Source organism: Clarias gariepinus, chromosome 1 (assembly GCF_024256425.1).
Source record: "Clarias gariepinus isolate MV-2021 ecotype Netherlands chromosome 1, CGAR_prim_01v2, whole genome shotgun sequence".
NCBI lineage: Eukaryota > Metazoa > Chordata > Actinopteri > Siluriformes > Clariidae > Clarias > Clarias gariepinus.
Window position 1 is genome coordinate 6902868 of NC_071100.1, and position 21462 is coordinate 6924329.

At 38.1% G+C, this 21462-nt stretch overlaps 1 protein-coding gene across 1 annotated transcript in view; it reads left to right on the top strand.

The window, feature by feature from the left end:
- Positions 1-554: 554 nt before the first annotated feature.
- LOC128530269 (Fc receptor-like protein 3) overlaps positions 555-21462 on the top strand; it is a 42116-nt gene continuing 21208 nt past the window's right edge. The window contains exons 1-7 of the mRNA XM_053504111.1: positions 555-577; positions 7284-7319; positions 11770-12033; positions 13848-14111; positions 15907-16173; positions 16512-16775; positions 18173-18439. Coding sequence (XP_053360086.1) covers positions 571-577; positions 7284-7319; positions 11770-12033; positions 13848-14111; positions 15907-16173; positions 16512-16775; positions 18173-18439 — 1369 coding nt within the window. The 5' untranslated portion in view covers positions 555-570. The remainder of the gene's footprint in view (positions 578-7283; positions 7320-11769; positions 12034-13847; positions 14112-15906; positions 16174-16511; positions 16776-18172; positions 18440-21462) is intronic.

A 21462-nucleotide genomic window follows, 5' to 3' on the forward strand; every position in this document is an offset into this window, starting at 1 on the left:
TAAGGAAAAAATAGGGAGTTTACATAATGACTGCTATAAAATTTATTTACACATGTGAGGCACAAAAGTCCACCAACTTGAATTGTCTTTAAAAGTTATGTCTGTTATGCTCAGAGGACGATGACTCTGGTTATACTGCAAATAGGTTTCCTTCATTGCTACAGCTACAAAAATAATACAGCATACAGTATATTATTATTATTATTATTATTATTATTATTATTATTATGAAGTATCTAGTTAAAAAGTTGTAAATCTAGTTTCACTGAACTTGTACAATAACAAAGATATTCTATTACAGCTCAGGTTTTTATTCATTAATATAACCGATAATAGTCCAAAAAGCTAAAAGTGAAACTAAACTAAACTTAACTGAAACTAATCTTGACATGAAACATAAGTTAACAAGTGCTACAACATGTGGCCAAAATATAAAAGTAACCCACACTATAGACACTCTCTCTCTCTCTCTCTCTCTCTCTCTGTCTGTAAGAACATAGGAAGTGGTAAACCCCTGCTCTGTCAGTCAGTCATTATAGAGACAGGATGGAGTTCAGTCCTCTCCCTGTGATGTTCTGTGAGTAAATGTTCTCTTTGTGTCTTCATTAGAGTGAGTGTTGGGTATAAAGTTGTTCATCTGCAGTCTGAATGTCCTGAGTGATGAGCTTATTGTGTGATTAGGACATTGTGTGTACTTCAGCATGACTGCTCAGGTGGATCAGTGGATCCATATCTGTTATGAGAAGGGTTTAGTTTGATGTGTAACTACTCTCAGTAACTATGATAGTTCAACAGGTACGAGTACAAGTAGAGCGAGTTTAAAACACAAGGTTTAAATAATCTAATGAGTGTAAATGAGTCTGTATTGTTGGAATCTGTAGCTGATCTTCTGTGTCCTGCTGCTCAGTGACAACCTCTCATCATCATTTGATCTGCTGAAAGAAAATGACTGGATGGTGTTTGTACTTTGACCAATGAAGGTTGTGGTTGTGTCTAACTGAAATTTACTGTATTTAGCTGCTGTGGTGGTGGAGCCTCTGATTGTGTTTCCTGTGGGTTTAACAAAATCATGGTAACATTAACAAGACTGTTACAGTACTAAAAGAAATCCTTCATAACCTATGTTTCTACTTTTGTTACATTCTTGTGTTTCTAGTGTTGTTATGGTCCAAACAGAGAAACATTTCAGTACAGTGTAATACATATTAATACCGAACTGTACACAATAAGTTTTTATTTTGATCACTAATTATCATTTAACGGTGTTATTATTCATCTGTATTAAAAATAAAACAAAAATGTGTAAATATTTCTCATTAGTCCTGTACAGACAGAAGAGTGAGAGTAGAGACAAGGCCATGGACGTGGTTTCCTCTTCTGCTTTTTTTGTAGAGCTGCAATGTGAAGGCGTGGTGCAGCAATGAAGGTGTGAAAGTAAAAGAAATTTACATTTAAAGTAAAAATTAAATTCCACTGACGCTCACTGAAGCTTTTTAAAGCCAAAGTTGTTGAAGCTGAATCGTTTATTAAAGATAAAGTCTCCACATCAGGGCCAGTTGGCGATTAAAAAGACTATTCAGATTGGATAGATTTCTGAATAGAGTCTGAATACATTTCTGAGACTGAATTAGAAACACTACACTATTTTTATAAATCAGTTGGGAAATAAAAATCACTTCACATTTTTAGGGTAGCACTCACTCCATTAACTTAAAAAATCAACAGATGTGTAAAGTCTATATATACTGTACATACATATATATATGTGCATGCTGAAAGATTACACGAAAACACAATGTGCATACAATATTTGCATCCTCTCTCTCTCTCTCTCTTTAAATGTTCTCACACACAATGTACTGTATAATGTCTGTAAAATACATCATTTCTCTGTCACTTAGTCAGTCATTAGAGGGACAGGATGGAGCTCAGTCCTCTCCCCGTGATGCTCTGTAAATAAACATTCTCTTTGTGTCCTCTGTACCTGATCTTCTGTGTTCGCTGTCATCTGCTGCTCAGTGAGAACCTCTCATGATCATTTGATTGCTAAAAGAAAATGACTGGATGATGTTTGTACTTTCACCAGTGGAAGTCATGGGTGCTACTAACTGAAATGTAATTGCCTGCTGTGGTGGAGTCTTTGGTGGTGTTTCCTATGAACAGAAAGCAAAACCCTTAACTATGCCTTCTTGAGAAAACTATTTAAAGACGTACATCACCATTTCTATTATTATGGTCTGCGAAACATCTTAGCACAGAAAGTTTACTTTGAGGACAATATCCCACATTTCCTAACGTTACCAGACCACACTGAAATGTCCTGAATGGAAATTCTTCATGGTTCTTCATTGCTTGACTTTATGACCTGCCTTTAATTAACCTATGAACTGGATACACATTACCAAAAAAGAAATGTTTTTAGAATTTAAAAGTAATCACCTATAACTCTACTATAACTCTACTGTCAAAAGACTTACACACACTAGTGTTTGACCTACAAACAGGAGTACCTACTACACCACAAGATTTGCTACAATTAGGCAAAACTTGTTAAAAATGCTGTGATTACTTTTTACAGCGACCTGGATACCTGTGTTTTGAATACCTGAAATTCTGTAAACATCACCACACACCATGTTGGATCCACTAAAACATGGTGTTTCTTAGTTTAGTGCAAAGGATTGGATTTAGCCGTTTTATCAGGTTTGCTTCACCCCTATGTGAGAGGTTTTTAAAATGGCTCCAATAGTAAATGCTCAAAGCTGACCATGTCAAAACTACAAATCTGGCACATGTTTGGACTCTATGATCCATTATGTAAATTACAATTTACTACAATCCAGCCACAGCCACAGCCAGATGGCCCTATATGTGGATTATGGATGCTTTGTAGGGCCCCACAAATTACCCAAGGCCCCGTTTACTTCTCATCTCAAAGCTCATTTCAGTATTGACATTTTGGGTGAGATGATGAAATGGGACTAGTTCTTTCTTAACACCTACCCACAAACACACACACACACACACACACACACACACACACACACACACACACACATTTTAAAAGATAATGTCTGGCAGTTAAATAAAGAAAAATAAAATTAAATGCATTTAAAATTAAAGCCAGAAAAGCAAGTAGTTAAGTGATCTATTAAGAAGCACAATTATTGAACATGCTGTATTTACTTAAATAGCTGAAATAACACAGACTTTTTAAAATGCAAACATTTACACTTACTGTAGAAAATTTTCCATGTCTGTTTATTAGACCTACTTCACTGGATTTCCCTAAAGTACATAAATTCTATCTGTAACCGGTTAAGTATTCATTTGTATTGGGTTAACCGCTTTGGGGTTTCCTTTTTTGGGGGGTTTTCTCTTTGTTAGTATTTAACCCGTGGAAAGACATGTCTGATGGCATGGAGCAGCATCAGAAAATGAGCGCACATGAGCACAATTATTCTAAATAAAAGTGTTTTTAGTAGCGTACAGCACTTCTCTTACCGATGTTCCTGTTCTATCACCAGCAATAGTAGTTTCCAAGATGGCGCCAGTAAGGCCTCAAGGGAAACGAGTCGGCGTCAGAAACAGGCTGAGAGCCCGTGCAAACCACACACCTCTGTCTAGCATCCTGCTCGCCAACGTCCAGTCACTGGAAAACAATCTCGATGACCTCAGAGCCAGGGTAAAGTTTCAGAGAGACATTCGGGACTGCAATCTCCTCTGCTTCACCGAGACATGGCTGAACCCAGCAGTGCCGGACCACGCCATTCAGCCGGCCGAGTTCTTCTCGGTTCACCGCATGGACAAGACACGGGACTCGGGGAAGTCAAGGGGAGGCGGCGTGTGTTTAATGGTTAACAACAGCTGGTGCAACAGCGCGAGCATTGTTCCTCTCACACACTCCTGCACACACAACCTGGAACTACTGTCCATCATGTGTCGTCCTTTTTATCTACCTCGGGAGTTCACACGGACACTGCCTTATGCGAGCTGCATGAGGCACTCACACAGCACCAGACACAACATCGGGACGCCTCGCTTATTGTGGCGGGGGACGTTAACAGTGCCAACCTCAAACGCGCATCGCTGAACTTTTATCAGCATATCACCTGCCCCACCAGGGGTGAAAGGACACTGGACCACTGCTATACAACGGTTAAGGATGGCTACAAGGCACAATCTCGCCCTCCGTTTGGTAAATTCGACCACGCCGCCATCTTCCTCATGCCAAAATACAAACAAAGACTGAAACAGGAAGTTCCGGTTCAGAGGGAGGTCGCGCGCTGGACAATCCAATAGGTGGCCGCGTTGCAGGACACACCTGATCACTGGGACATGTTCTGAAACAGCTCCGATGACGTCAGCGTGTTCACGGAAGCGGTTGTGAGATTCACTGGGAAACCAGCGGATGATACCATGGAAAAAAAGACTATTAAAATGTTTCCCAACCAGAAGCCGTGGGTGGATAAAACCATCCGCGACGCTCTGAGATCTCGCACCGCTGCCTACAACACGGGACTTGCGTCGGGGGACATGGAACCATACAAGGCTGCGTCATACAACGTCCGGAAGGTGGTAAAAGAGGCGAAGCAGCGCTACGGGAGAGAACTAGAGTCACAACTCCAACAGAGTGACTCTAGGAGCCTGTGGCAGGGATTAAGGACAATAACGAACTATAAAACACCAACAACCGGTATAACGAACGCGGACGTGACTCTGGCAGACGAGCTGAACAATTTCTATACTCGCTTCGAGGCTGCAGCTAAAGACACTAGCGATGCTAATGCTAGCAGTGCTAACAGCTGCAGACAGGAAGACACTGACACAGACACTGCCAGCACCGGAAACGTGTTTATCATCACCGAGCATGAAGTGAGGAGAGCTTTCAAGAGAGTGAACACCAGGAAAGCAGCAGGACCAGACGACATCTCAGGACGTATCCTCAGAGCCTGTGCAGACCAGCTAGCACCTGGGTTCACTGAGATATTCAACATCTCTTTATCTCAGTCGGTGATCCCCACATGCTTCCATCATTGTTCCTGTCCCGAAGAAACCTCATCCTGCTTCACTCAATGACTATCGCCCTGAAGGCCTCACCTCAGTAGTGATGAAGTGCTTTAAACGCCTGGTCAGAGACTTCATCATTTCTTTACTACCTGACACACTAGACCCACTACAGTTCGCTTACCGTTCAAATCGTTCCACAGACGATGCCATCTCTCATCTTCTCCACACATCACTCACTCACCTGGACACTAGAAGGGGGAATTATGTTAAAATGCTCTTCATCGACTACAGCTATGCATTCAATACCATAATTCCCTCCACACTCACCACCAAGCTGGAGCACCTGGGACTCAGCTCATCTCTGTGTCAGTGGATCTCCAACTCCCTACCTGGCAAACCACAGGCAGTAATGATGGGCGGACACATCTCAGCCTCAATCACTCTTAGCACTGGAGCCCCCCAGGGTTGTGTTCTGAGCCCCGTGCTGTACTCTTTGTACACATATGACTGTGTGGCCACTACCAGCTCCACCACCATCATTAAGTTTGCTGACCACACCATCGTGGTGGGCCTGATCTCTGATAACAACGAGACGGCCTACCTGAAGGAGATTAGGTATCTGGAGAACTGGTGCCAGAGGAAGAACCTCCTTCTAAACATCAGTAAAACAAAGGAGTTGGTAGTGGACTTTAGCACCAAGCGGGGGAGGAACTACCAGACCTCCGTCATCAATGAGAGCCCAGTGGAGAGAGTGGACAGCTTCAAATACTTCGGTGTTCACATCACGCAGGACCTGTCATGGTCCTGTCACATCAACAGCGTGGTGAAAAGACCACGGACATTTGTTTACACTATTGGCCACTGCACAACTACACTTCGTGGTCATCAAATCGAATCACATCAACTCACTCCATCACAAGTCACTTTAAACAAATCACTTTAAGCATATTTGCACTGCATAAGTCACTTTTAATATGTGAATTGCACAACCATGGTCATTACTATTCTTTTATTACCATTTATTCGGCTGCTCTTATTGTTTTACATTTTTTTTCATATATTCTCCTTATATTTTCTATATTGTGTTACAGTTATTTTATTTTTAACTTTTATTTGTATATTTTTATTTTATTCTTCCCTAGTTAAACTTTGGTCCCAGCTCTCTGCAGGTCATTCACAAGGCCCCCCTGTGTGGTTTTGGGATTTTTGCTCACAGTTTTTGTGATCATTTTGACCCCACAGGGTGAGATCTTGCATGGAGCCCCAGATCGAGGGAGATTATCAGTGGTCTTGTATGTCATCCATTTTCTAATAATCGCTTCCACAGTTGATGCGTGAAACACTGAGCTACCTGAGACTTAAAGCAATAAAATACTTGTAAATAAGTGTAAATCAAGATCCAAGAAGCAAGGCAGGAAATGTTGCTGAAGGATTAGGCATTGAGGCACACAAGAATCTGGATATTTTTATTTATTTATTTATTGTTATTTAAATACAGCAGAGTGATGAATGAGATAAGGAACAGGTGTGCTCGAGCCGGTGACTGAGGTGGAAAAAAAGGAGCAACGAACTGAAATGTGAAATGAAGTCGCGTGTGATCATGGCTCGGTTTGACAAGTGCTTGTGATATGGCATGCCGTGACATCCGGTCTACCTCCGATAGGAGCACCTCCAATTCACATTCTGTGAAATTTCTCTTCTTGCTTGCTTTTGCCATTGCTTTTTCGTTTGGTTTTGCCAAAGTGGAGTCATTAACATATTTATACGGAGAAGGAGGCAGGGAGGGGTTTTGCACTCGTGCACGTGCGCTCAATTTCACGTTAATTCGGATGTACAAAGAGAATATGCGTGGGAATTAACAGCTTTGTCCGTACGCAATGTTTTAGTATGAAATCAACACAAGTCTTTGTACATGAGGCCCCTGGAGAGCTGTCGTGCCTTTTACTGAGGAGTGGCTTCTGTCTGGCCACGCTACCATACAGGCCTGATTGGAGGAGTGCAGCAGAGATGGTTGTTCTTCTGAAAGGTCCTCTCTTCACAGAGAAACACAGGAACTCTTTCAGAGTGACCATCGAGTGCTAAGATAACCTCACATTAATAATAATCTTTGCTACATATTTGGTTGCAGGGCAAAAATTTGTATTTCTTACATGTGGAAGGTTAGATTTTTAAAATGAAAAAAAAAAATGTATTTTGTGAGATTCTGGTGGCTACAGTGTGATGTTTTCATTAACAGACTAAACATTTTTTGTTCTTTTTCTGTTTCCTTTTAGTGCTGATTTCACTTATACCAGTGGCCCATGCTCAAGGTGATTTATTTATAGTTTATCTTTCATATTCTCTGCATGTTTGATTTGCATTGGGGCTGACAAATTTTCGTCAGTTTGTTACTACTTCATTAATGCAGCTTTTTTTTTTACTTTAAACAAAGGAAGTGACATTAACCCAGTTATTAATATTATTTGTTATTTTGCCGTCTCTTGTCTAGATTCACTATTTTCTCTCTGCGGGTTCTTTATTAACTGATGAAATGCCTTAATATTAAATATAGAACTATTAATTTCTAAGATTAATGACAATAAAACATGAAAGCAAGTAACACAAATAATTCAATTCAATTCTTTTTTTTTTCTAATGCATTTAACAATGGTCATTATTGCAAAGCATTCTTACAGAACAAAAAAAAAAAATAGAAAAATGTGTATGAAAATATGTATACTGGGACGGCAATAGGAAGAAACCTTAAGAGGAACCAGACTCCAGAACCTATCCTAATTTGGATTCTCTTTGGGTATTTGGTACATTTGATGCTAAATCACCATAACTGGGCAAAGTGCAATTTAAAACATTTAGAATATTACTGTAAATGCCTGTCATTCACTCTCTGTATGTATACATATATTCATTGAGTACAAACATTACTTAGTCAACTGTGTTTACTTATAGTCTAAATATATATTCAAGTAAATATTTTTTACTACACAGATGTCCATATTTTATAGCCAGAGTGTATAGTATACATTTATACAATTAGTATTTGTTATTTTATTTGATTTCCCTTATTTTTTATCTTATTTTACTTTGTACTGTCCACTTGCTGCCGTAGCAAAACAAATTTCCCACTTGTGGGACTAATAAAGGTTTATCTTATCTTATCTTATTTTATCTTATCTTATCTTAAACAAAATATTCCCTGATTCACCTGATCTCTAAATTAAATTGATGCTCCCTGTGACTGTGCATGCAGCCTTTTGCTGTCATCTGTTTTGCGTGTTTCTAAACCTTTTAATAACCCCTGCACTTATATGCTACATTTTGTGTTCTGGAAGATGAGTCACCTAAACTGGACTTCTTTCCTGTTAGGTTTCATTACTTATCCAATTAGAGTAAGATCTCCAACTCCGATGAGAGAAGGATTTTCCATTTACACATGGCTGGCATCTTTTTTACCCCTCTCTCTCGAACCATCTATCCTCTCTGTCTAAAATTCTATTTAAGACAACCTGTGTCCTATCTGTCATGTTCCCTTTTCATCCATCCATTCATCCCCAGGAAGATCAAAACCTCGAAGATCAAGACCACAAAGAAAGCCACACCAAAGCCCACCCCCTCTCCCAGCTCTCTAATGACTTTTCCTCCTACAGTCCCCTTTTCCATTGGACATGTAACAAGTCTTTTCAGACATGGGAGGATGATTTCACCTTGGAGGACTCAAATATAAGAAACTAAACAATTTACCTCAGACTGGAAAAGCTACTTTAATGAGTAGTGTAACGTTTGTACCTAAAAAGAAAGAAGTCCAGGTGACATGGCTTAACTTCCAGATAACCTCACCTGGATTCTGAGTATCTGCACAGATTTACATTTTGCCCTCAGTAAAAATTCAGGCTCGTTCCTCGTTTCATAGTGGGACTGGATCAGCTAGATGGATCTGAAAATATTATTCAAAAAATATCTATGTTCAGATGATGTTGTAGGATTTGGGTATGAGCCATAAAAATATTTAGTTAATGCAGTGTTTTATATGTCAATCCAATCACAGATTTTGTCACATGACAAGTATATTAAATATCAGTACGCAAAATAAATTAACTGGAAAAACAGCAAGAGCAACACACAAACCAACTCTGAGAGTGAATCCTTAGAGCTTTATCTATACTGGAGACACCGTCGCTCTGACCTGTGAGCTGGAGCTCGGCACAGGATGGCTGTTTATCTGGTACACAAATAATCAGCTTCTGAACAGTGAAAAGGCAACACAGACAGACTTAAAACAACAGTCGATAATGCAGGAGAAACAGAGTACCAGTGTTAAGCACACAGCGAATGCACTATACTGGGAATTGATTTTAGGCCTTCTGCATGGCAGGCAATAAGCATAACACTTTAAACGTCCTGAACATAATTACTTCCATGGGTCCAGAGCGCCCTCCAGTGGATCTTCCTGACAAACACCACATGCATACAGTATACCTGAGTATTCCAGTATATCTGAAATTCTGAATTGTTGTAAAGTCATAAGGCGCCAGTCCATCTAATCTGTATGTCTTTGGACTGTGGGAGAGACAGAACCTGGAGGAAACTTACTAGGCCAAGGGAGAACATGCAAACTCCATACACACAGAGACGGGAATTAAACCTGGTCAGGAATTTAACCCGGACCCTGGGGATGCAAGGCAACAGTGCTAACTACACCACTGTGCTGCCTTTATTATTATTATTATTATTATTATGTTTTACAGAAGGGCCTAAAGCTGTGATGACCATAACGCCAGATACACATGTGTTTATTGGGGAGCGTGCTGCATCAATGCATGATGCATCAAAATCCTTTAGAATTAGTGATCATATCTACATTTAAATAATCTTTAATAAAGTTATAAGGGGGGGAAGCTATAAATGAACAGTAAACATACTGAATTACAGACAGAATTCTATTACCAACCAGATTGTAAAAAGTTTCATAAATTTCATGCAGTCTAATACAATGATTCTTGCATCTTACTGTATCTACACCTCGCGCTGCAACAGCTGTCTACAATGTATAATTGTACTACAGACACAGATTATTTAAATGTAGATATGATCACTAATTATATTTAATAATTCAATAGTTAATTAAAATGCAACTGTGGTTTGGTATAACTGTATTCCCCTACAGGGCTCTATCCTAAAGATAGTGGAGTGTTAATATGTCTGACTGTCTGGATATATAATGGACACCTCAAAACTGTTCCCCACTCATATTCCTCTGGGACATAAGGGTAAACCATATAAACACGTTGTTTGAGGTCTCGGGAGAATAGAGTAAATTGACCGATAGCGCCATCTGCTGTTTTGGAAGAGGAAGTTGCTCCATTGCATTTGTGAGAAAATACGGTGGGTGCATTTGTGAGAAAATACGGAGGGTGCATTTGTAAGAAAATACGTTCGGCGCATTTCTGAGAAAGCAGATTGTGTTGTTTGCAAAATGCTGCATTTGTGAGAAAGTGGATTTTTTTTTCTTTGCAAAGTAGATTGTGTTTGTTTGTTAAATTTTGGCACATAATTGACTCCATATTGTGTGTGCTTAGTGACTGGAATGAGAGAGTGGGGAAGCCTCCAGGGACGATTGAGAGGGGGCGGGGCTATCACATGAGGGAATCTCCACAAATCCGGGAATCCTCTCCGGTTAGGTAAGCGTTTTTTCGCTGGTGAGCGGCGTAGCGCGCTGTGGGTGAACAGTGGAATGCAGCAGCTTGATTTCCCCGGTCGAAACAGGGGTCGGCTCGCAACGCGTGCGATCTCCACGGAGTGCTTGTCTCACGGGATGAAAAGCTGGCTTGTGGGGAAGTATACTTAGAGGAATCGTCTTACCAGGCGGGGTTCAGTATCCAGTAATCCAGCAGCGAGAGTACTATTTTATAACAAAGTCCAGAGAGCATGCGGGGTCGTAAACGTTAATCAGTCCGATAATAGCCGAGGTACCAGGGGGCGAAGACGAGAGAAAAATCCAGAGTACAGGCAGGGTCGAAACCGGGCTAGAGGAAACAGGGAAACCGGGCTAGAGTAAACAGGGAAACCGGGCTAGAGTAAACAGGGAAACCGGGCTAGAGTAAACAGAGAAACCGGGCTAGAGTAAACAGGAAAACAGGCTAGAGTAAACAGGGAAACCGGGCTAGAGTAAACAGGGAAACAGGCTAGAGTAAACAGAGAAACCGGGCTAGAGTAAACAGGGAAACAGGCTAGAGTAAACAGAGAAACCGGGCTAGAGTAAACAGGGAAACAGGCTAGAGTAAACAGGGAAACGGGCTAGGGTAAACAGGGAGCCTGTTTACAGACAAGACGCGAGACACTGCGGCGCTGAGTGGTTCTTTCAGTGTGCTTATAAACCTAAGAAATGATTGACAGATAGGGTTCAGGTGTGTCTGAGCGACAGGTGAGCCAGTAAGGAGAAAAATCCGGAGAGGAATTTAGGATCTGGAGGTGCTGGGTTGAGCTAGGTGGGTCGTTACAGATCCAACATTATTACGTAGCACAAAAAATAATAATAAAAAAAATCATTATACTTTTTGTACAATATATTAATATATTTGTAATCATGTATTTTTTTAGACAAATGTCTACTACTAGGAAAATTTATATAAACTGTATATATGTAAAACTCATCTTTTAATCCAAACCGGATTAGGCAAAGCACATGTTAAAATACAGTGCAAATACATGTTTTATTGTGAAGCTAAAAGCAGCTCTGACTCCTCCATCATTTCACACCAACAGTAAAACCCAAACCGACTCTGAGAGTGAATCCTCCGCACTCAGTCTACACTGGAGACACCGTCACTCTGACCTGTGATCTGCAGCAGGGCACTGGATGGAAGTTTATCTGGTACAAAATTGAACAACCTCCACGTCGTGAACAAGAATTCACAAACACACTGACAGTAACAGTTGATAAAGCAGGAGAAATAGAGTACGATTGTTGTGCATACAAAGGAAACTACTACACATACTACAGTGACCGTGTCAAGATTACAGTGAAAGGTACATCATGATTTTCTCCATTTTTTATCATGTTTGTGTGTGTGTTCTTTTGTATGTGTAAGAAAGTCAGTTGTCCAACACAGTAACCCCACAGTAAAGGTAAAGTGATGGTTAAGTGTAAAAGAATCCTGTTGACTTAACATAATCTTTATCATTTACTGTAATAGCAATTGATTGTGTAATTGTAATGTAATTGAATTATGTCTATGATACTTCATTATCATTGAAAAGTCTAACAATTTCTTAGTGCTTACATTATTCAAATTTTTAATGTAATTTTGATTAAAAAATAATCAGTCAAATTAATTTTATCAGGTTCATTTAACTTATTTACTACAACTGCATCCAACATAATTTAATGCTGTTAACATAAATAAATAGCGTTGGTACAACTCAAGTAAATTAAAAGCCTTGGTCAACAGAATTCTGTGAAGGAAGGAAGCATAAGACAAATGAGATAAAACGGAGATTTTTTTTTTACACCAGCAGCAACTTACAAATGAGGTCTCAATTTAAAAAGATGTACAAAACATAAAACACCACTAATAAGTATTAATCATAGAAAAAACTATTTAACACCAACAGAAAGTTTTGTACTTTATAACTGTCCGTTATGACTTTTAAATATGACCGTTAGAGACGGTTGGTCAGGAAACTCCTGAAGTCAGATGCAGACGGGACACTTTCACTCACAAACTCCTGTGAAAAAATACAGAGATAGATTCAATTAAAATTCATGATACTTAATTTATCAAATGAACAATATTTATACTTTCTTCCTCTCGCTTCACAACTCATGAGAACAGACCGAAACCAGAACCGAACCGCAGATTAAGCACGCGCATATAACCGTCGGTATTTTAAGTGTGATTAAAAATACAAGAAATAGCTTAAACCAAAATAACGTGACTAAACATCGCTAAACAGCAGGTGACATTTATGTTCAGTATTTCGTTTCTATTTAGAAAGACGGGAATTAATTCCTGCTTACCTTTTCCACATGCCCACCAAACGTTTGTCTTCTCAACAAACTGTGTTATCTTCTCGCGATGTTTGATCTGATATCTCGGTTTTCATAGTGACAAGATCTCTTTGGTTTATCTCAACATGATTGAATCTAATACATGTTAAGTTGTTAAATTTCATGCAAATACAACATAATTTATTCATGTTCATCTTGGAAACATGAAATTATTATGTACAAAACACATATTACATTTTAGTAGATGTAACAGGTTCATTTTTTTCAGTGCATTATTATTTCTTAATAGGGAATTTTTTTTATATATATATACACGAGTGTTTTGATATACAAACACACTTCCAAAATAAATTATGCTCCAAATCCAAGGTTTAACTGTAGATGAATAAAATCCACACTAAGATAAAATTAATGTCACGCTGCGTCAAAAAAAAATATAATTTTGTGTTTGAGTTAAATTTTTCATGCAGTCTAAATACCAAATACTTTTGGCCTAATTCACTAAATCCAGCCACAATCATGTGGAAGTCAGAGGTAACTACACCTTTACAGGAGCAGAGAGGAAGCTCACACTCACACTCTTCAGTGATGCTCTTATGTAACAGGTCATTGTGGAGGTCTTTTTAAGACACATAAAATGTGACATTAGACGTTTATGAAGAGCTATGTTCTATGTTCCATAGCGACAGTCATGTTCCATGATGCCCAAGTTTTAAATTATTAAGTAGATTAAACATCCATATCAAAAACTAACAACAATGTGTACTCATATTTGGTATAGTAACATAAATTTTAATAAACATAATAACATCAGTTTTTTCATTTTTTACAGAGAGACCTAAAGCTGTGGTGTCCATAAAGCCTGATACACATGTGTTTATTGGGGAGAGAGTTACTGTCAGATGTGACATACAGGGAGGAGGAAGAGGCACTCAGTGGACATACAGCTGGTATAAAGATAAACGCTACACAGGCAACATGAATCAGGAGTTCACAATCTCATCTGTTACTGACGGTGGTGTCTACACCTGCACAGGACAAAACAGTAACTCTCAGAACTCAGAGATCAGTGACGCTGTTACACTGACTGTATCAGGTGAGTCTGTAAAAGATGGAGATCAGGATCATTAGACATTTTCTATTTTTTTTTTATTTTATTCATCACACACACAACCATACACAGTATGCCATGCAGTGAAAAGCCTGTTATAACTGTCTGTGACCAAATAAACAAAACAAACACACCAAGAGACTTAAATAAAATTACACTAAACAATAACATTGAAATTTCATTTTAAGGCCGAAGTTTACAGAAAGTAATAAAAAATATACAGAAATAAAATGTACACAAACTTACAGTAAACTTTATATATATAAAGCATCTACTTTTTAATTAAAACCTGACTGTACCAAATATTACAAATAAATAATAAAAGAAAAAGTAAAATAATAGTTCATAGACAGATGACTGACTCCTTCATTTCACACCAACAGTAAAACCCAAACCGACTGTGAGAGTGACTGTGAGAAACTGACCTGTGATCTGCAGCAGGGCACTGGATGGAAGTTTCTCTGTTACAAATATAATCAGCCTGGTGGTGAACAGAAATTCACAAAGACACTAACAGGAACAGTTTATAAAGCAGGAGAAATAAAGTCCAGGTGTTAGGCATACAGAGGAGACTACTACACAGAGTACAGTGATTTTGTCAAGATTACAGTGAAAGGCACGTCATGGTTTACTCCACTTTTCACCAGAAATTTGATAGAAAAATAAATAAATAAATAAAAAATAAAAATAAAAATAAAAAAAAATATATATAATTTTTTATCCATAATGTTGATGAAGGTCTGCATGTTTAAAAGTGTTGTACATGTGTGATTGGTGTGATACTAGAAATTGGCTAAAAACCATAATATTTACCAAAAAATATAAAAAAAAAAGGGGGAAATCTACAACTTTGTTTTTGAGAAATAACACACAGGGAGTGCTGTACTGCTGGATATAGCAGGGCTGTGATGCTGTCATCTGTAGAAAATGTATAAACTCTCCTCTCTGTTATGATCAAAATCAAAGTGGCTTTTCTTTCCATTTCACTCATACAGTAGGTTCAGTACACAGTGAAATGAAGCAACACTCCTCACAGTGCTGCAAAAAACCAAAGAGAACTACATGACATGACACATCTAAAGTCATTATACTGTACTTCAAGGACCTTAAACTACGTAAACTGCACCAGTGCTAGAATGTGTAAAGCGTGTAGGACAATACACAGGACAATGTGAAAGACAGAGATGATGAGATTGCCCCCGGAACATCATAGACATTTTCAAATTTAAATTTAAATGTTATGTATCACACACACACACACACGCACGCACACACACACACACACACACACACACACACACAAATACATACGTACAAACATAAATAAACAGATAAATACAATCAACACTAAGATAAAATTAATGTCACGCTGCATCAAAAAAAATATAATTTTGTGTTTGAGTTAAACTATTCATGCAGTCTAAATACCAAATACTCTTGGCCTAGTTCACTAAATACAGCCACAATCATGTGGGAGTCAGAGGTAACTACACCTTAACAGGAGCAGAGAGGAAGCTCACACTCACACTCTTCAGTGATGCTCTTATGTAACAGGTCATTGTGGAGGTCTTTTTAAGACACATGGAATTGTGCAATTAGACGTTTATAGAAAGCTTCTTACTGTCTATTAAATATAAAAACAGATGTTCCATGATGCCTTGTTTTAAATTATTAAGTAGATTAAACATCCATATCAAAAACTAACAACAATGTGAACTTATATTTGGTATAGTAACATAAATTTAATAAATATCAATAACACCAGCTTTTTTTTTTACAGAGAGACCTAAAGCTGTGGTGTCCATAAAGCCTGATACACATGTGTTTATTGGGGAGAGAGTTACTGTCAGATGTGACATACAGGGAGGAGGAGACACTCAGTGGACATACAGCTGGAATAGATATAAACGCTACAAAGGCAACATGAATCAGGAGTTCACAATCTCATCTGTTAGCGACTCTCACCGTGGTGACTACACCTGCACAGGACAGAACAGTAACTCTCAGAACTTAGTGATCAGTGACGCTGTTACACTGACTGTATCAGGTGAGTCTGTAACAGATGGAGATCAGGATCATTAGACATTTTCTAATTTTTGTATTTTTTTTTTTATTTTATTCATCACACAAACAAATTTAAAAGAAAGGGGAAAAATATATATACACACAGTATATATACAGTATATATAAAGATATTAAAAGTGTTGTGTGATTGGTGTGATACTAGGAATTGGTTAAAAACATGTGATTAATTGAAGAATATAAAAAAAAAGGGGGGGGGGGGTCATTCCTAGTATTATATAAAAGTAAAATAATAGTTCATAGACTGATTTTTGTTCTTAAGCTAAAAGCAGCTCTGACTCCTCAATCATTTCACACCAACAGTAAAACCCAGACCGACTGTGAGAGTGAATCCTCAGCACCCAGTCTACACTGGAGACACCGTCACTCTGACCTGTGATCTGCAGCAGGGCACTGGATGGAAGTTTATCTGGTACAAATATAATCAGCCTCTAAGTGGTGAACAAAAATCCACAAACACACTGAATGTAACGGTTGATAAAGCAGGAGAAATAGAGTACGATTGTTGTGCACACAGAGGAGACTACTACACAGACTACAGTGAACCTGTCAAGATTACAGTGAAAGGTACATGATTCACTCATTTTTTTTACTATATGTTTGATAGAAAGGGTAAAACAATATATATATTATTTGTTAATCCAGAATGTTGAAAAAGGTCCACATGTTTAACAGTGTTGTACATGTGTGATTGGTGTGATACTAGGAATTAGTTAAAAACATGTGATTTACCAAAGAATATTTTAAAAAAGGGGTAAAATCTACAACTTTGTTTTTGGGCATGGGAAGTCACTCCCAGTAATATATAAATTGTTACTTTCTTTATTAAATAAAATAAATTGAGAAAGACTGCTGAAAAAAAAAAAAAAACTTTTATATCTTCTATAATGTGAGTGAGGGCAGGAAATAACTTGTTCTGCAGACATTCCACAAGAATTAATGTAACTATAAATGGGTGAAATTATAATGTTTCAATTATTAATAAATTAAATCTAAGTAATCACTGGCAAACTGCTGTAGTTTATTAAGAATGAACAGATACAGACATGCTCTTATAAGTGAACAGTCTGTACTTTAGGGTGAAAAAAGTAACTTGGGTTCAAACCACTAGAGCTGTGAATCACCGGTGGACACAATTTAATATCATTTTTCTGATCCACACTCCAGTCCAGTAGGTGGCGGTACAGTAGGTACAGTACAAACCACACATAGGGTCAAATAGTATTTCTAGAAATTGGAAGCAGTGGGTATCCATTTTAGATAATTTAATGTTTAAAAGTTTACCTAAATTATTTAAAATGTGTGAATTGAGTCTAAAATAAAAAGTAATCAATGGTAGATCCTATAAAATTTAAATGTTATGCATCTCTCTCTCTCTCTCTCTCTCTCTCACACACACACACATACACACAAATACACAGTTATTACTGAGAGAATAAATGAGTGATCAGAATAATTTCTGATCCTTCAGGAAGAAATAAGGAAAGGACGGACAAACATAATAAACAGATAAATAAAATCCACACTAGCATAAAATTGATGTCATGGTCCATCACAAAAAATATAATTTTAAATTTCGTTAAACTATTCATGCAGTCTAAATACCAAATACTCTTGGCCTAGTTCACTAAATACAGCCACAATCATGTGGGAGTCAGAGGTAACTACACCTTAACAGGAGCAGAGAGGAAGCTCACACTCACACTCTTCAGTGATGCTCTTATGTAACAGGTCATTGTGGAGGTCTTTTTAAGACACATGGAATTGTGCAATTAGACGTTTATAGAAAGCTTCTTACTGTCTATTAAATATAAAAACAGATGTTCCATGATGCCTTGTTTTAAATTATTAAGTAGATTAAACATCCATATCAAAAACTAACAACAATGTGTACTCATATTTGGTATAGTAACATAAATTTAATAAATATCAATAACACCTGCTTTTTTTTTTTTTTTTTACAGAGAGACCTAAAGCTGTGGTGACTATAAAGCCTGATACACATGTGTTTATTGGGGAGAGAGTTACTGTCAGATGTGACATACAGGGAGGAGGAGACACTCAGTGGACATACAGCTGGTATAAAGATAAACGCTACAGAGGCAACATGAATCAGGAGTTCACAATCTCATCTGTTAGAGACTCTGACGGTGGTGGCTACACCTGCACAGGACAGAACAGTAACTCTCAGAACTCAGAGACCAGTGACGCTGTTACACTGACTGTATCAGGTGAGTCTGTAACAGATGGAGATCAGGATCATTAGACATTTTCTAATTTTTTAATTTTTTAATTTTACTCATCATACAATCAAATTTGAAAGAAAGGGAAATATATATATATATATATATATATATATATATATATATATATATATATATATATACAGTGGCTTGCAAAAGTATTCGGCCCCCTTGAACTTTTCCACATTTTGTCACATTACAGCCACAAACATGAATCAATTTTATTGGAATTCCACGTGAAAGACCAATACAAAGTGGTGTACACGTGAGAAGTGGAACAAAAATCATACATAATTCCAAACATTTTTTACAAATAAATAACTGAAAAGTGGTGTGTGCGTAATTATTCAGCCCCCTTTGGTCTGAGTGCAGTCAGTTGCCCATAGACATTGCCTGATGAGTGCTAATGTCTAAATAGAGTGCACCTGTGTTATCTAATGTCAGTACAAATACAGCTGCTCTGTGACGGCCTCAGAGGTTGTCTAAGAAAATATTGGGAGCAACACCACCAAATTCCAAAGAACACACCAGACAGGTCAGGGATAAAGTTATTGAGAAATTTAAAGCAGGCTTAGGCTACAAAAAGATTTCCAAAGCCTTGAACATCCCACGGAGCACTGTTCAAGCGATCATTTAGAAATGGAAGGAGTATGGCACAACTGTAAACCTACCAAGACAAGGCCGTCCACCTAAACTCACAGGCCGAACAAGGAGAGTGCTGATCAGAAATGCAGCCAAGAGGCCCATGGTGACTCTGGATGAGCTGCAGAGATCTACAGCTCAGGTGGGGGAATCTGTCCATAGGACAACTACAGTATTAGTCGTGCACTGCACAAAGTTGGCCTTTATGGAAGAGTGGCAAGAAGAAAGCCATTGTTAACAGAAAACCATAAGAAGTCCCGTTTGCAGTTTGCCACAAGCCATGTGGGGGACACAGCAAACATGTGGAAGAAGGTGCTTTGTTCAGATGAGACCAAAATGGAACTTTTTTTTTTTTCAAAATTTTTATTGAACAATTGTCGAACATAAACATTACAGAAGCAACTAATTAAATGTATTATTATTATCAAATGAAAAGAAAAATGAAAAACTCCCCACCCACCCAACCCCCAACACACACACACACATACATCCTGGCATCCTTCGGCTCAAACCAATCTGTGTGAATTAGATTGGTCATACATCCAGTCCAATGCTTGACCCAGTCCGGATAATCATTCAGGCAGTACCTGTAAACTTGCGAAATAAGCAATAAATGTTTGCCATTTGTGAAAAAACATATTATTAGAACCTCTCAGTGTATATTTTATCTTTTCTAGCTTAAGAAAAAATAATAAATCTTTAATCACCTGAGAGATTGAGGGACAATTAACGGACTTCCAGTGTAAAAGTATTGTACGTCTGGCCAACAAAGATGAGAAGGCGACGACGTCTTTTTGTGCAGAACTTAATGGAACTGAAACATCTGTCATGCCAAATATAGCAGTTAATGGACATGGCCTCAACTGTACCCCAAGTATAGTGGACATGAGATTAAAAAAACCTGTCCAAAAGTTGTGCAGGTTTGTGCACAAAAAGAACATGTGACTTAAGTTACAGGGAGAGGCGTGGCACCTGTCACATCTGTCCTCAACATCAGGGAATATTTCAGCCAGCCTTGATTTGGAATAATGGACTTTGTGCAAAACCTTAAACTGAATAAGACTGAGACGGGCACAGGAAGAGCTGGAGCGTATTCTGTCTATAGCCTTCTCCTAACATTCCTCACTCAACTGCAATCCCAGTTCATTTTCCCAAGCAGCTCTGGTTTTAGCGATTTTACAATCACCATAAGATAAAATAAAATTATAGATTCTTGATATCACACCTTGCTGATATGGATTAAATGTAATCAGATTTTCCCAGGGCTGCCTGGGAGGTATAGAAGGAAAATTTGGAAAACGCTTGGATACAAAGTTGCGAACTTGCAGGTAACGGAAAAAATGAGATGCAGGCAGCTCATACTCCGAGGACAGACTAGCAAAACTTTTAAATACTCCATCTTCATACAAATTATAAAAATTTGTGATGACTTTGTCGTGCCATGATAAAAATGCTGAGTCTAAAAGTGACGGGGGAAACAAATGATTTTTATGCAATGGACCCATTGCTGATGCAGATCCAAATTTAAAGTGGCGTCTAAACTGATACCAAATCTTAAGTGTATTAAGCGGGTTTGATTGAAAATGAAGTGCAAAGTAGAGCTAATATACAGGATGGTTTACAAGACAGTAACTCCAATTTGCACCATGGGGATTCAAATGAGTGTATCCAAAAATTTAATTTTTGAATATGTGCAGCTCAGTAGTAAATTTGAAAATTAGGCAGAGCTAGTCCACCATCTCTGTAGTAAGAACTTACGGATTCTAGGAGGTTTCCCAGCCCAGAGAAAAGGGATTATGATTTTATCTAAGGAATCAAAAAAATACTTAGGAAGAAATATAGGAAGTGATTGAAAAAAATAAAGAAATTTAGGAAGAATGGTCATTTTAACTGCATTGATTTTTCCGGTTAAAGAAAGAGGCGGATTGCTCCATCTCTGAATATCAGATTTAACATCAGCAATAAGAGAGGAGAAGTTGGCATGAGAAAGGTCAGACAGAGAATGAGTCACTGTAATACCAAGTTATTTAAAGCCTGAACAATTGAATTTACAAGGCAGGTTTAGATGCTGAAGTTGTAAAGCACTATTGTTAACCGGGTAGTGTTCACTTTTATGCAAATTTAGTTTATACCCAGAGAAAGAACCAAAATTATCCAAAATGGTTAAAATAACAGGAATAGAGGCTGCAGAATCAGTCACATAACAAGTCATCGGCATATAGGGATAATTTATGTTCCAACCCATTACGAATAATACCTTTAAAAGCAAGAGAAGATCTAAGCTTAATAGACAATGGTTCAATAGCAAGGGCGAAAAGCAGTGGTGACAGTGGGCACCCCTGCCGGGTACCACGCCCAAGAGTGAAATA